Source organism: Synchiropus splendidus, chromosome 9 (assembly GCF_027744825.2).
Source record: "Synchiropus splendidus isolate RoL2022-P1 chromosome 9, RoL_Sspl_1.0, whole genome shotgun sequence".
Taxonomy (NCBI): Eukaryota; Metazoa; Chordata; class Actinopteri; order Syngnathiformes; family Callionymidae; genus Synchiropus; species Synchiropus splendidus.
In genome coordinates, this window is record NC_071342.1 from 9,437,971 (window position 1) to 9,451,988 (window position 14,018).

The 14,018-nt window shown below is 44.1% G+C and overlaps 1 protein-coding gene across 1 annotated transcript; it reads right to left on the reverse strand.

The window, feature by feature from the left end:
- Positions 1-2,295: 2,295 nt before the first annotated feature.
- Positions 2,296-13,778, reverse strand: ifngr1l (interferon gamma receptor 1-like). The gene is made up of 9 exons (XM_053874506.1): positions 13,757-13,778; positions 13,247-13,316; positions 8,433-8,536; positions 7,234-7,360; positions 6,706-6,887; positions 6,337-6,509; positions 5,949-6,114; positions 5,236-5,345; positions 2,296-4,789 (listed from the first exon to the last, which is right to left on the reverse strand). Exons 1-9 carry the CDS (start codon positions 13,776-13,778, stop codon positions 4,373-4,375), a joined length of 1,371 nt encoding a protein of 456 aa, XP_053730481.1. The 3' UTR covers positions 2,296-4,372.
- Positions 13,779-14,018: the final 240 nt, after the last annotated feature.

The window sequence follows — 14,018 nt, forward strand, 5'->3', positions numbered from 1 at the left end:
AAGGAAAACAACTTCCGTCTTTCTCGGATTCGGGAATTTAAAAAAGTGCCGATGACATTTGAGGTTTTCATTGTCTCCCAAAACGCTGCACGGTTGCCAGACGCCAGCAGGATTCAGACAATGATGACGCGCTTCTCGCCGCCGGAGCTTCACTGTAACTTTCTGAATTGTGCAACGGAATAGTTTCTTCATGAAGCAAATGCTTCATGCTTAAGTCACATGACAGGGATTCATGGCTGTCAACATGCATGTCACCTGCCAGAGACTCTGAGTAGAGCAGCACCTCCAGTGCCTGATGCCAAGGGGCCTCATGTTAGCATGGTGGCTGTAGCACTGCTGATGCCGAGGTCATCTCTGTGACCCTCAATGTGAAAACAGATTTGTCCGTTTGAGTTGGTGAATAAAGTTTGGATTGTTTATTTAGAATATATATATATATATATATATATATATATGTGTGTGTGTGTGTGTGTGTGTGTGTGTGTGTGTGTGTGTGTGTGTGTGTCAATAGGTGGTTTCTGAATATGACCGTTTAGTAAGATTTAAATTTGCAACCTGTTTTATAACTGTTGCTGTGCATTATGGGTCTCAAGTTATTTAAAGTCGCGGAGAAGTTCTTCCAAGTTGACATCGTCTGTTAGGAATGCAGAAATGTTTATTTCTGTGCAGCCAGTGATCAGTTATTAATAATTCTGGGGCCTCAACTGAGGATCTTGGATGTCTCCACTTGTCCTCACCAGACTCTGTATCACACTCTGTTGACGTTCAGAACACTGGAAATGAGCATCATGGACTCCGACTGAAGGACCAGAAATCGTTGCAGTTGTTTGCAGGGTTCCTTTCTCGGGTGGTGATTTCCCACCGACTCAGACTTTCACGTGATCTGCTTCCCCTTACTGGAACGAGCGCCAGTCGTCTTCCTGGAAGTGAAGCGTTGCACAATCTCTGCTTCCTCTATTGTCATTGTTTACAGGAAACATTGCTGCTGTCAAGATCGTGTTTGAGCTCCACGCCATCCCGCCGAGCGCAGCCTCACATTGTATGCTAAAATAAGAGGATGCTGGTAAGAACTGAAAGGTCTTACAACTCTCACCCGACAAAGAGGAAGGAAATGTAACACACAGACTCACATAGAGGGCCGAGGAGGAACTAGATGGACCAACTCAAATGTCACCATCAGCTTCTTTCCTCGCTATCAAGGTCACGTAGGCCACGCTGGAGCTGAGTCATCCTGCAACTGAGAGGAAACGGTGGATTTGTTACCGGAGAGTCGCAACAAAGGACCAGGACGAAGCCAAACACACCGTACTGTCCTCACTGCAAAGCTAGCAAAAGTCTGAATGAAGCAACTTCTACAGACGTTTGACCCGTTTGTTCCTTCGTGAGTATTGACATCAATTGACTTACCTCACGATTCACGTCAAATTCATAAAAAGACAGATGGCATCAACACCAGTGGCCATTGAGAACAGACACCAAATGTTGGATTCATTCAGCTGCGACAGGATTTAACATTGCAATGTATTGACCTCCTTGTTCAGAATACTGACTTATATGTGTAACTGCTTTATGTACATTTGACTGACAGTTTGTGCAAATTAAATGTAAATGTGAAGGCTATTGATTCATCCAACAGATTCAGCATTTAACACCTTGCGTTTCTATTCAATAAATATTCAAGTCGCAAAAAGAGCGACTTCATTTGGTTGATATTCCCACGTCAAGTCTTAACACAAGTTGTTTTCTTTGTTGACGATGCGTTCAAAGTTTGTAAATAATAAATATTTGTGTATTTCATTTAGATTTGGCGCTCAAACGTTTCCATGTGTTGTTGCCACTGACTGTGGTATAGTAAAGCGAGTAGGAGCCTGTGGTCACGCATCCACCACTAGATGGCAGTGTATGACGCAAATGCCAGAGCTCACTGAATTCAGTTCAACACTTATAACGCTTTCAAGTGGAAATGTTCTCCAAACGAGCCGCGTCAGTTTCATGAGAGGTTTACTGTCGCAAGCAAACACAGGTTAAAAAGCGAACTAAAATGCAAAGTTGGTTTGTTTAAGCTACCGGAAGCTCTTGCTTTGACCTGCCAGTATGTCACGTGCCACAGATGAAAAAGTACTGTTCCCTCCGGAGAGATGCGTCATCGCTTCTGTCATTCCACTGCAACTCCATTTGGTCAAATAGACGTATGTGACGTGAGCTTCCCACAGTGTCGGCTTGAGTTCAAACCGACAAGAATCGACACCAAATAGAAGAAGTTAAAAACGTGAAACCCAGAGACACACTGTCCATGTAAATATCGTTTTATTCGTGTTTTCATTCATGACAACAGGAAGCACAATAAGACTTGAAAGTCCCATCCATGTTTGGTGGCCTCTGATTTTTAGATGAAGCTGCAACACTGACATCTATGAGTTACGCCGAGCCGAGGCCTCCGATGGCATGGGCGTGTTTGGACCAGAGAAACTAGCAGGAACCGGACGAGCCAGCCGCGCTAATACTCCCGCAACAGATCGATCACGGCATGAATGGACAACTGCACATGGGACTTTCAAAGCTTACAAGAAGAGATCATCGTGCTACGAATGATGATGAAGAAGAATCACACATAAAGCGATTGGTCAGCACGAGGCAGGACAGACAAAGCCCGAGGACACCTGAGAGTTTCAAATGTAACGGGGTACAATTCCGTTCCAGGACAGATTTCAGGCCTCTTTCCAATTTATTTCACCCCCCCCCAAAAAAACAAAAAAAACAAACACAAAACAAATGAGTTGATCATCTTAAAAAAGGCAAGTCACTTGGTGATTCTTTCAAAAGGATATTTACATCAGTGCTTCCATCTCCATCTAAGGTGCTGGTTGAACCATAAGTGCAAGTTCATGAAACAAGACATGAACAAAAGCTTCAGGACACTCTAATGTGACGCAACAGTGACCTCTGAAGAAAGAAAACCATTTGTAATGAAACAAACAAACAATGGGTCTTTTTCAGTCACAATAAAACCGTAACATTAGGAATCGATTTTAAAAAACAGCCAATGAATTCGCTATATACCAAGCCATTAGTGCAATGGTGCCGCCGTGCTTAAGTGTAGTGTTAGCTGAAGCGCCCTTGCAGTTCTCCTCGCTAACAAATAAAAAGCACCCGAGTACCGTCCGATCACCCATTAAAATACTACACTCCCACAGATCGACAGTAGTGATTCGTAATCTTAGCGTTTAAAAGGTGAATCTTAAGATGATGCTCATTTAACGCTGGGGTTTAAAAACAGGGCAGTAGCAGAGGGAGCCAGAGAGCAAGGACAAAGCACTCAGGTCTTTAAAATGGCTCTTGGATTTGCTTTAAAATTCCTTAACTGGGTTTTCAAGGTGCATTTCAAGCTTTTGGCAACAAACTTTCGCACTCACATGAGTGTGAAACATCCCTCTGCATCACAGCAAGCAACAGGCCGATGGAATAATACCACATGACAAGTCAGTCTTTTTCAGCCAAAGTCTTAAAAATGTTTTTGATCTAGATACTCTACAAAAGAACAAGATTATACAAATGCAAAAACACAATGCTCTCGTCTATAAGATATACATCTATCCCTTTTTAAAGTCTCTTTTTGGTTTCATTTCAGCAGGATTTACTTCTCGACTCCAACATGCCTACGCTGATGTTGTCCCATCCACCAAAACACTGCCGAAAAGTCCAGAGTCGTGGTCGAGTGCGTGTCAAGGCCAGAGTATACAGAGGCCGGGACAAAACTGAATCCAGTAGCATCAGTCTGTTAGTCATATACACAAAGGGTCGACTCAGCATCAACCGTCATGACTGAAGTTTCATGGAATTCATTCACATTTCGAGGAACAGGTGCAATAAACATGTAACTATTCACCCACCCACAGCATGACAAGAGCTTGATCCATGGAATGCATGTCCTGGTGAGCAACAAAAACGCATACTGCCAAACACAACTTGTTCAGTTCCCAATTACACACTGTCTTTGGGATCACGCTTTTCTGTGAGCTAGAAACATCAAATAAGTTTTGCACACGCTGAGGTACAGAGTCTGTCACTGGTTGACTTCACCCCAAGTCACTTCCACCCACAGGTTAGGTTTTAATACAGCGCTTCAGAACGCCCCCTACTGTCCACACAGCCCACCAAACAAACAAATGATTGGAACATTATATTAAAGTAAGTCGTTTTGAAAAAGAAAACATAGGAAATTCAGCGTAAATCAGCATTTTAGTGGTGTGATGACAAGCAGCCAAACTGTTGTTTGGTGTTTGACACTCCATGTTGCATGGTGAAGCTCATCGGCCAGAAGGTGATGAAGCACGATCGTAAATACGGCGACCGCTCCAGCCGCCACAAGCTCTCACAGCCTTGGCGAGTCACTCGCGTCACGGTACGTTTCTACCAACTCGCCTGGTTCCAACTCGTCCAAGCTACCGGCCGCGTTCTTGCAGCCGCTGATGATGGCATCCATGTTTCTCTTCTGTGAGTAAGCTGAAGGGATATCCGGCTGCTCCTGAAGAAGATCATCATCATCACCATCATCATCATCACGCTGACCTCCCTCTTCGCTGACATCAGCGACCGCCACATGATTATCCTGCAATCCGATCGGCAGTCGGCAAATAAAGTGGGAGGAGGAGGGCTCTTCTGCAGCAGGCAACTCTTGAGCGGTCAGCAGAGCTTCTGGGGAGTCCACCTTGACTGCAACATCCATCACCTCTTCTGGAGCGGCCTGCATATACTCCTCATGACTCCCACTTGAAATCCTCTGGAAGATCTGCACAAAACAGGGACTCAATAAATGGCAAAACCAACCCTCAACACACTTCCACTCTTAGTCGAGGACGGCGCTTGTTTCCACAAGTAGGTAAAACACTGATGGATGACCAGGTGAGGACAGAGTAACTTTGACAGCTGATACACTCAGACAATAGACTCATACATTAGCTCCGGAAAACTGTGTGCAATACCAACATCAAGCAGCAGAGGTCAGAAGAAGGGCGTTTGTGGGGACGGACGTAGCAGATTGTGAAACTGATGGATTAAGAGATAAGAGACTCGCAGATGGAGGAAGAGGAAGAAGCATGTTATGACAAATATGAACGGGCACATAATGAATATGGAATCCAAACATCAATTCTTACTTTAGCAATTCAAATGGTTTAAGTTTTGAAAAATTGGACAACATCTTCTAACCAACCTGAAAGAAAACCAAACTCTTACCGTGGGTGGTGTCAAGCTCGAAGGATGGATAAATTTGCGGATCACTATAAAGACTATGGCAGCCACTGCAAAGACAACCAGGGCGGAGACCACGGCGATGATGGTCGTGCCTAGGAAAGAATCGTGTTGCCATCACAAACACAAACCCATCAATAAAGTGGTAATGAAATTCACTGCTTTGACAGCACAAACAACCCACGACAGCTCCTGCGTGAGCGGCTCTTAGTCGTCATATCACACGTAAATTCAAGCAATAAAACTGAAGTATCTGATCAGTTATCGGCCATACTGGGAAAGACACTTCCCCCTGAGACACAGTGGAGGAAAATATATGTGAAGTCTAAAATCTGGGGCTGGGATTTTTACTGGTGAATCAATTGTGGTCAAAAATATTTCACTGATTCAAACAACACAGGTTAAAGCACATATGAACTTCCACCAACTCCTGGTGCAGCACATTACACAGTGTGGTGTCATAACCAAAACATCCATGATGAAGCAGACTAAATGAGATGGAAAATGTACGTTTAAAAAACAAACACCAAACACGCTGCTCTGTGCACTTCATGCTGCAAAGAGTTCTCTCATCACTGGAGCTTTAACAGCATGAGGAATATATGTTGAACCTCATGCACAGGTCGTCAGTTCTACGTCCCCATGTCTTCAATGAGACCACTTGTTCCCATTTGACAGAGTCGCACAAAGCACTCAACTGTTGTCGTGTCTCGATGTCAGTGATACGCAGTACTCTTGAGTCCCTCTGACTTCTATCTTCTCCAGGATCCCCGTTATCTCCAGGCACAGGGTCTTCTCAGAGCTGTTCACCGATAGCTCGCCCGTGCACACTTCCTCTTCACACAGGAAGGGATAGTCACTTCCCTGTGGCAAAGAAAAATATTTGCCATTATGTGGTTGCTGGTTCGAAGATGCTTTTGTTTTCACTTTGCAGTCGTTTTATGAGCAGAAGAAACACGTCACACAGACCGTTGACGTGCGAGACGTATGTTACCAGATGGAGAAAGTAAGAGAAGGAAATTCCTGTCTGTGGGTTAAACACGTGTGTTAGTTTGACCCGCGGAGCTCTGACAATAAAAACCTCACCTGCTTGACAACATTGTAATTGAAGACAGGCCACTCCTCCATCATTTGTTCGACCCGGGACCTAAAACTAGATGGCATCTTTTCTTTGTAGAACAGCCAGGGATGCTGGAAGCCGATAGCCACCTTACTATCCGGCTGTTCAGTCACTTTCACGGGTGGAAGGTCCAGAGTACCTGAACAAGACCAGACAAAGGTTTGGATCAAAAGAGAGTATTGGTCAGCCCTCGGGAGCAGGGACACGGATGTGTGTGGGGAAAAAAAAGGTGAGAGACAACAATATGAGTGCTCAGTGGACTCAATTTACGAAGAAGTAGAGATGAAGAAGGTCCAACACTGCGGACTCTACCAGAAGCAGTAAGCACTACTTGCATTTAATTGAGGCAGCTGAGTTCTGGGAGTAGGTGAAGATGAGCCCATCAGGGGGTGAAGCGTCCGATTGGTCGTTTCCAACCACAGCAGCCACCGTCACATAATAATCATTGATGGGATCGGAGAGGAAGGACACGTCGGCTTGAAGGTCAGGTGGGTCCACCCACAGTGGTCCTGGCACACTGCCAACACACAGACCAATCACATAGATGTGAGTTGACAATTTAAAAAACAGGCTAGTGAAAGCCAAGATGAAGTTATATGACAGTGCATATGTAGTGCACAGCTTCACTGTGACTTGGGTGGGAGACTGGGACCGGTTTTAAGCGTCAAACCTAGCTTCAAGAACTTGTCCGGTACAGCTCACAAGACAGAGACAAATCTAAATCTTGCGTCATTCTATAAATCTATCCAAAAACAGACCTGTTTCTAACATGCTAGCCATGGTGAACTGTCTAACACATTTTATTTAGGAGGCATAGTTAAACAATATTTGGATTGAAGAACCAAGAATGTGAAGTAACAAACCTGGGTGAGCCGAAAATCTGGCCATACTCCACCTTGAATCTGAGGCCTGGAGTTAAATCCTTGTACACCCATTGAACAGTGTTGCGAAAATTGCCACATCGCAAGGTCACGTTGGACGGCGGGGGCACTGAGGACAGACAGAAACAGATGGAGACTAGTATGCTAGCTGAACACGCCTTCATTTGCATGAGATGCACACAACATTCCATTTGATGAACCATAAATTCTTTTTTTTTTTTGAACCCTTAATGCCTAGCATAGCGACTTTTGAAGCTGCCGGCAGACCGAAAAAAATCTTCTAATATACACCAATTACCGGTATCAGGTATTGGCCCGATACTGGGCTTGAGTACTCGTTCTCATGGAATGGCCGCTGGACACCACAAAACCGATACTACTTTATGGCAGCGCAACCTTTTTGAATGTCAGTTGATGACTTTTTTTTTTTTCCCCCATTCTGTTTGTACTGCAGTGAAACTTCAGACCATCACCCATGTACAAGAAAAACGTACAGAGCAATGTCGTTCAAATAACAATATACAGTATATGTATACAAAATAATAATAAAAACAAAAACTCAAAGTAACTTTACTGTATGTGTAATGGTATGGGTGAGTGAGGTGTGCAGCCGGGAGCTGCAGGAAAATTGTGCTCGGGGACGGGAGCGCCGCGCAGCGCAGCGGTCCGGGACTCGCAATGTGTGTGGGTGTTTGATAACTCACGTGTTTTCGACTACATTAGGCTGATAAACACCTGATTTTATTGACTGACAGATTTGCTTAAATGAATAATGCTGCGATCTACAGTAACTGTTTTCACTGGTGTGATGTGGCTGCAGCGCAGCTGTCTACATGAGGAGGACTGTGAAGAGGCGAGACGCTGGTTTTTCCCAAGTTACTGAAGACCACCAGACTATACATTGATGAGTCCTGACGTCTGAATCTGGACTAAAATCTTCACGATCGTCAGGAATCTCTCTCACTGTGTTCAAGGTGTTGTGAAAGCAGCATGGATAAATCAAGACACTCCGTATTATATAGCTTGTTTCCTCTGTAAATATGTAAACACTCCTTCATGTTTAGTTTTGGCTGTGAAATGCCACATTCTGTTACAGCCGTGGCGGAGCTCCGTCATCAGTTCAGTTCTGAAATAGACGACGACTCGCAGTACTAATAATTGACAGAAGTAGGGTGGTCAACCTGATGGTGGTAAATAGGTTGTAGCACTGTGGCTGATGACCACTTCCTTGAGACGTGCTTCGTCGTGGGTCACAATCCAGGTATTTTGCTTAGAGTGCCCCCAGCTGAGGAGAAAAAAAAGGGACATTGCCTGAGCCGCAGAGGTGCAAGGCTGCACAGCAGGGGGTGAATCGAACTGAGGCCACCCGAGACAGAGCCCGCAGTGTGAAAAGCCACCAACTAACTTTAAATCTCTCATCGACTTCTAAAAAAATACCAAACATCCTACAGGGTTCTTTAAAAGACATGAAACATGGAATCACCCATCCCTACCACTGAGTGTCCCATTGGGAGTGACAAGAGAAGTTTATCAGACGGCCAGTCATGAGGACGATCTTTGGAGACAAACAAGGTCAGACTGTTTAAATTCCAGGAGAGCCTAATCGGAAATGCCTTCAGAAGAAGAATGACCAGCAGGATAGTGAAACCCACCCGTGACATTAACAGTCATTGTTCTAGGGGAAACAATGCCTCCAACATGAAATGAATATGCGCCTTATGCTGTAGTCGCCAGGTCTCAAGAGGCATTTTGAAGAAGTGAATAAGCAACAGAAATCCAGTGTGAAAAACTGAGGTCGTTCTGTAGTCTCATATCCTTATGTTGTCAGGCTGAGGTCAGAACTAAAGCAGAAAGAATTCTCCATCTTGAATCATACCTGAACACTTACGAATCGTGGAACAATCCTCACTTCCTTTGATCTATTAACAGGCATCCCGTGCGCCAAAGGTCAGCCTGCAGCAATCAAACGGATGAAGCTGCATTCCCAGGAATGACTTCATCTAAAGCATGACTAGCTCCTGCTCAGACTTCTGCAGCTTTCTCATACAAGTTCCAGAGGGCAGAGGAGCCTGTGCTTTTTGTGCAGGACCACGGAAGGAAAGCTGGCCTATCACATACACAAGTGTTTGGTTGACATAACGCACTCAAGAGATTGTTACGATGACTTGTCAACCACTCATATTTGCTTGCATTTTGACTTCACAGCTAACGTGACAGAAGCCACATCAAGACAGCTCAAACTCACACCGTCACAAAAGTGATCCCCACAAACTCTGCCTTGGCTGCAGAAGGGTGAAATCGCAAGCTTTCAGTGGGCTCCAATTGAAAAAACATTGTGAAACTTGATGGAGAAATAATGTACAAAATTGTCATAAATAAATGAAGACTTCGATAACTTGTGTACAGGCAGCACGGTGGAGCAATGGTTAGCACTGCTGCCTCTCAACAAGAAGGTTCAGTGCTTGAATCCAGTTCTCCCTGTAGTGCATTTCTCCTCGTAATCAGATTTCCTCCCAAAGACATGCTCACTAGGTTAAATTGGTTAGGTTAGGTGTGTGTGTCTGTGTGTGCCCTGCAATAGACTGGTGACCTGTCCAGGACGTATTCCTACCTGTCGCAAAATGACCACTGGGATAGGCTCCAGCTCTCCCCGCTACATGGAACAGGGCTAAGCTGTGGTTAATTTAGGTACAAGTAACATCACATCCAGATTGGACATAAGTCAAATGTCATTCAAAATAGCCGACACAAGGGTTACAGGTACCATACTGTAGTGGTAGATGGCTGTGTGAGAGTGAGATGCTGGGATACTGTGCTGCCGTAACTGTAACTGCGATGCCGGGCTGCTACGTGCTGCAGTGTCAGACATCGAATAAAAAAAAAAGAAAGTCTGCTGGCCATGGTCGTAGGCATGTGTGGATTGTATTTGAATTGTATGAAGGCGTCTGTACTGAGAGAGAGAGAGCGTGTTAACAATGATAATCATTCATTTATTTCATTGCCATAGTCAAAAGTGAGCTACATAGAGGGACTACAGTGGGATGTAAATTGTAAATGACCCCTGTGACTCTCAACTGGGACTTGAAGACATTGTTCACATCAGGAGAATTTTCACCTGAAGCTTCTTCTTGTCACTGTTCATGCAGAAGTAAAACACTGATCCCACAAAGGAGCTTACGTGGACCCGACGCAGAATTTGTGACTGTAGGGGAGACGTTTGTTGTTCGCACTGTCACACATGTTATTGGAGTTTCAGGGAGTTAAAGCAACAATGTGTAACATTTAGACATTAATACATTATTTTCATGTTTCCTGAGATGACAGGTTTCGGTTTGAACAGTCCAAAACCCAGAGTCATACCCTCCAGCTCTCTGTTAAACAATCTCTTGGACTATGTGACTTTCTCTGGGCGAGCTGCCCGGAGGCACTGCCCCAACTCCACACCCACCGCAACACCACAGAGCCACCTTTGTTTACATCATGGCAGAAGAATGGAGTGGCAGAGCAAGATCCTGGACAATCGTCATGCATTTGCAGCCTGGCGAGAACTGAGAGCTACCAAAGGATTTTCTTCTGATTCTGAAGTGGCGATGTACCTACTTGACTTGTGAGTGAATTTTGTGTTCACTGCTGTCTCTGTTGTGTTGCCGAATTATTAAACAAATGTCTATATGCTTGTTGTTTGTATATAAGTGTAGTGTACATATGTTTGCAGCGAAACAGATGAACTGCGGTGCTAAAACAGGTCTACATATACTTTGAACATGGCTTGCAGCAACAGCCTATCGATCCGCCTCTGTCAACCCAGTCTACAAGGAAGTTATGCTGCGATAGACATAGTTAACAAACTAACAAACTTTACTCTGGCCTCTCTCTCAGTGTGCCAATCTACGTCTTAGAGCAAAGTGACCTAATCTAAATGGTAAAGGTTACGTATCACCGGATGTATCAGGGTTTATCAGCAGCACACTGGAACTGCAACCCAAGATGGCAACCACCACAGCTTTCTTCAGATGCACGTTCTAAAGTGTAGGTAGAATGCAGTGTTTCGCAGCTTACGCTCGCCAACCCCCACCCCAGAGGACATCATCAATCTAATGTTGAAGCAATGCGCAACCATAGTGCTACGGTGGCCTCATGTGGACAAAATGTAATTCTCACAGGTGACGGATTCATGAGGTTCATCGATCAGTTTGAGGAAAAAAAAACAATAAGGATAAAATTGTCCTCAAATTGACTGACTTCAATATCAGGATGGAACGGTGTAAGTATTCATGTACGTGAAGCTTCTAGATATATACTTTGAATATAATACATTATCATTAAGTTGAACATATATGAAATATATCTGTACAGTCCAAAGACAACTAAAAGGCTCCTATATCATTTCATAAATATTCCATTCCTCAGAGTGAATTATGGAAATAGCTAAAGTTTTGGAATGTTTATTCACAATTTTTACAACGGTCACCCTAGCCGACATTGACCGATCACTAGGTCCCCTCCAAACACAGAAACCTGGGGGAAACACCGGGAAGCTTGTGCATTGTTTGTTGGGGGGTGTGCCAGGTTTATAAAGGAACTGTTTGTCAGTCTGAGATTACTTCTATCTCAAGAGTACACACGGCGAGATAATGATCTCACCATGTGTATCTGTAATGACGAAGGCTACCGCAGCAGCCGGTGTTGCAACCATTGCTGTTACTGTCAGTTGGCCAACCATGGAGTGCATTTCATGTTCAGGAGGGTGTCAGGCGTGCAGGAAATCAGAATGGTAACATACAGAACACTGTGCAGGACTCGGAAAGCACATGCCCAAGTTGTCTCTATGTTCGAAATGAAATGCGCCGAACACATTTCTAAGGAATACTGACATCAGTACTCAAAGACTAAAGGTTGAAAGTGTCAAAGTGTGTATTGTGGTACTTCTACATTTCATCAACAGCAAATATTCCTGTGGGGGTTTTGAGGAGATTATGCTTCACAACCCATTTCATCACAAGGAATATTCTACATTCACTCTAAACAACTTTCAATTCAGTATACGAATAAGAAACGGTGCCAGTCATAAAAAACAAAAGTGAGACCAAACAAGAATGTGGACTCATCAATTTTCGCTCTGAAATATTCTTTTTAGCATTTTGTTGTCCTCTGTGACTCCAACAGTGGAAGAAATAAAATGATAGATGTTGTATTGGGGTGCATCACCATCTCTCGTTCACGCTTTCACAGCAGCCTTGAACTCATCTGAGCAGACAAATAAACATTGTTGCATTTTGGTAAATGCACAATATCCTTGCATGGGATATTTCTTTCACTCGAAATCTTTTAAATGCCGGCTTTCACATGTCTTTTATATTCAAACACACAGGCACTCCCTTTATCTGTAGTCAAATGTGACGGCCAGGCAACAAAGAAATAGTGAAAGCAGATCAATGTTGCAAAAAGCAGTTGATATCTTGCCACTGTCATCACAAGTGAAACTGTATTAGCACAGCGCCATACAGTGACACGACATGAGCGCAAGATGTTTTGAGGTAAACTACAGCCTGTTGTTCGGTAAATTCTGCAGATTCGAATGACACCACCTGATTAAACCAACAACAACTATTGCCAGACAACGACCAAAAGGGAAGGAACAAGAGCGTCGTCATCAGATGTATTACAAGTTCTTGTTCTGACTCAGCTGCTCTTGTTTATTTTGTCTTGGTATATGCGCCTCCGCCGTCACAATACAGCTGAGTCCGGAGAGAATGTTGTTACCTCAATGATCTGCCTCCAGAAACACAAATATGACCATCCACACACACCACTTTTGTTGGGAGCTAGCAGGCAGGGCTAGCATGAGTCATCCCAAATGGTTTTCGTGGAGAGGACCACATTCATTCGGATGATAATACCACAACATACATTGTGAAATGGTGATAATACGTTAGTTATAGCCATAAAACATGTGTACAAGCGCAGTTAACGCCAGAAATGGACGAGTCCTTACCGGTTGCTGCTTGCACTTGCTGCCACAGGAGAACCGCAGCAAGGACGGCGGCTGTCACGCTCATACCGGACTGTTGATCAGTGCTGTCGAAGTGCGGCAGTCGACAACTGCGCGTGAAAACCACCTCCTGCGACAAACGCGTCTGCACTTGATCCCAACAGTCTCCCGTTCGATCGCCCACCTCAGTACGCACGGATCCACGCCCGTGTGCGGTTCCAAACGACTCAGCTTGTTAAACTCGGAATGAATCGTTTCAACTTCAAATTGCCAGGATCGACACGAAGCAAAAAATGTCATGAAAACGTTGCATAGTTTCTGTTTAAACAATACTATTTAGTGTTTGCAGATCCCAGTTATGTCAGCAACCCTTAGTCGAAATGATTCGAAACCAAACGTTCTGCTCGCTCAAATAGAAGGAACTGCAGACCACATGGTGTGGGATTCACGGAACGTTGGAAAATCGAAATTCAAAGTGAATGACCGGATTTGTTTCACTTACTCCGTTCGAACACTGCGGCATATGGTCAGCCATGGATTCATATATATGTATGTATGTAATAAATATGAAAACCTGATTATATAATACTGACAAAAAAAAAGTCACTTGACCTCCACGGAAACTACCGGTTTTCCCGAGTTCAAACAGACACGCCCATTCACATCCAACCACGGTTTCCTGTAAACGAGTGGGCTTCAGCTCAGTCAGATGGTCAATTGATTTCAAGTGAGCTTTTCGAGATATATATATATATATATATATATATTCACTGTG

What these genes read in the sequence shown, in the direction of transcription:
- ifngr1l (XM_053874506.1), bottom strand. Translation starts at nt 13,778, where the DNA reads ATGGCTGACCATATGCCGCAGT. An exon ending in AACCTATTTACCACCATCAG is followed by an intron (nt 7,361 to 8,432) that starts GTTGACCACCCT and finishes GTCTGTCCTCAG; the next exon opens with TGCCCCCGCCGTCCAACGTG. An exon ending in CGAGCTTGACACCACCCACG is followed by an intron (nt 4,790 to 5,235) that starts GTAAGAGTTTGG and finishes TGTTTTGTGCAG; the next exon opens with ATCTTCCAGAGGATTTCAAG.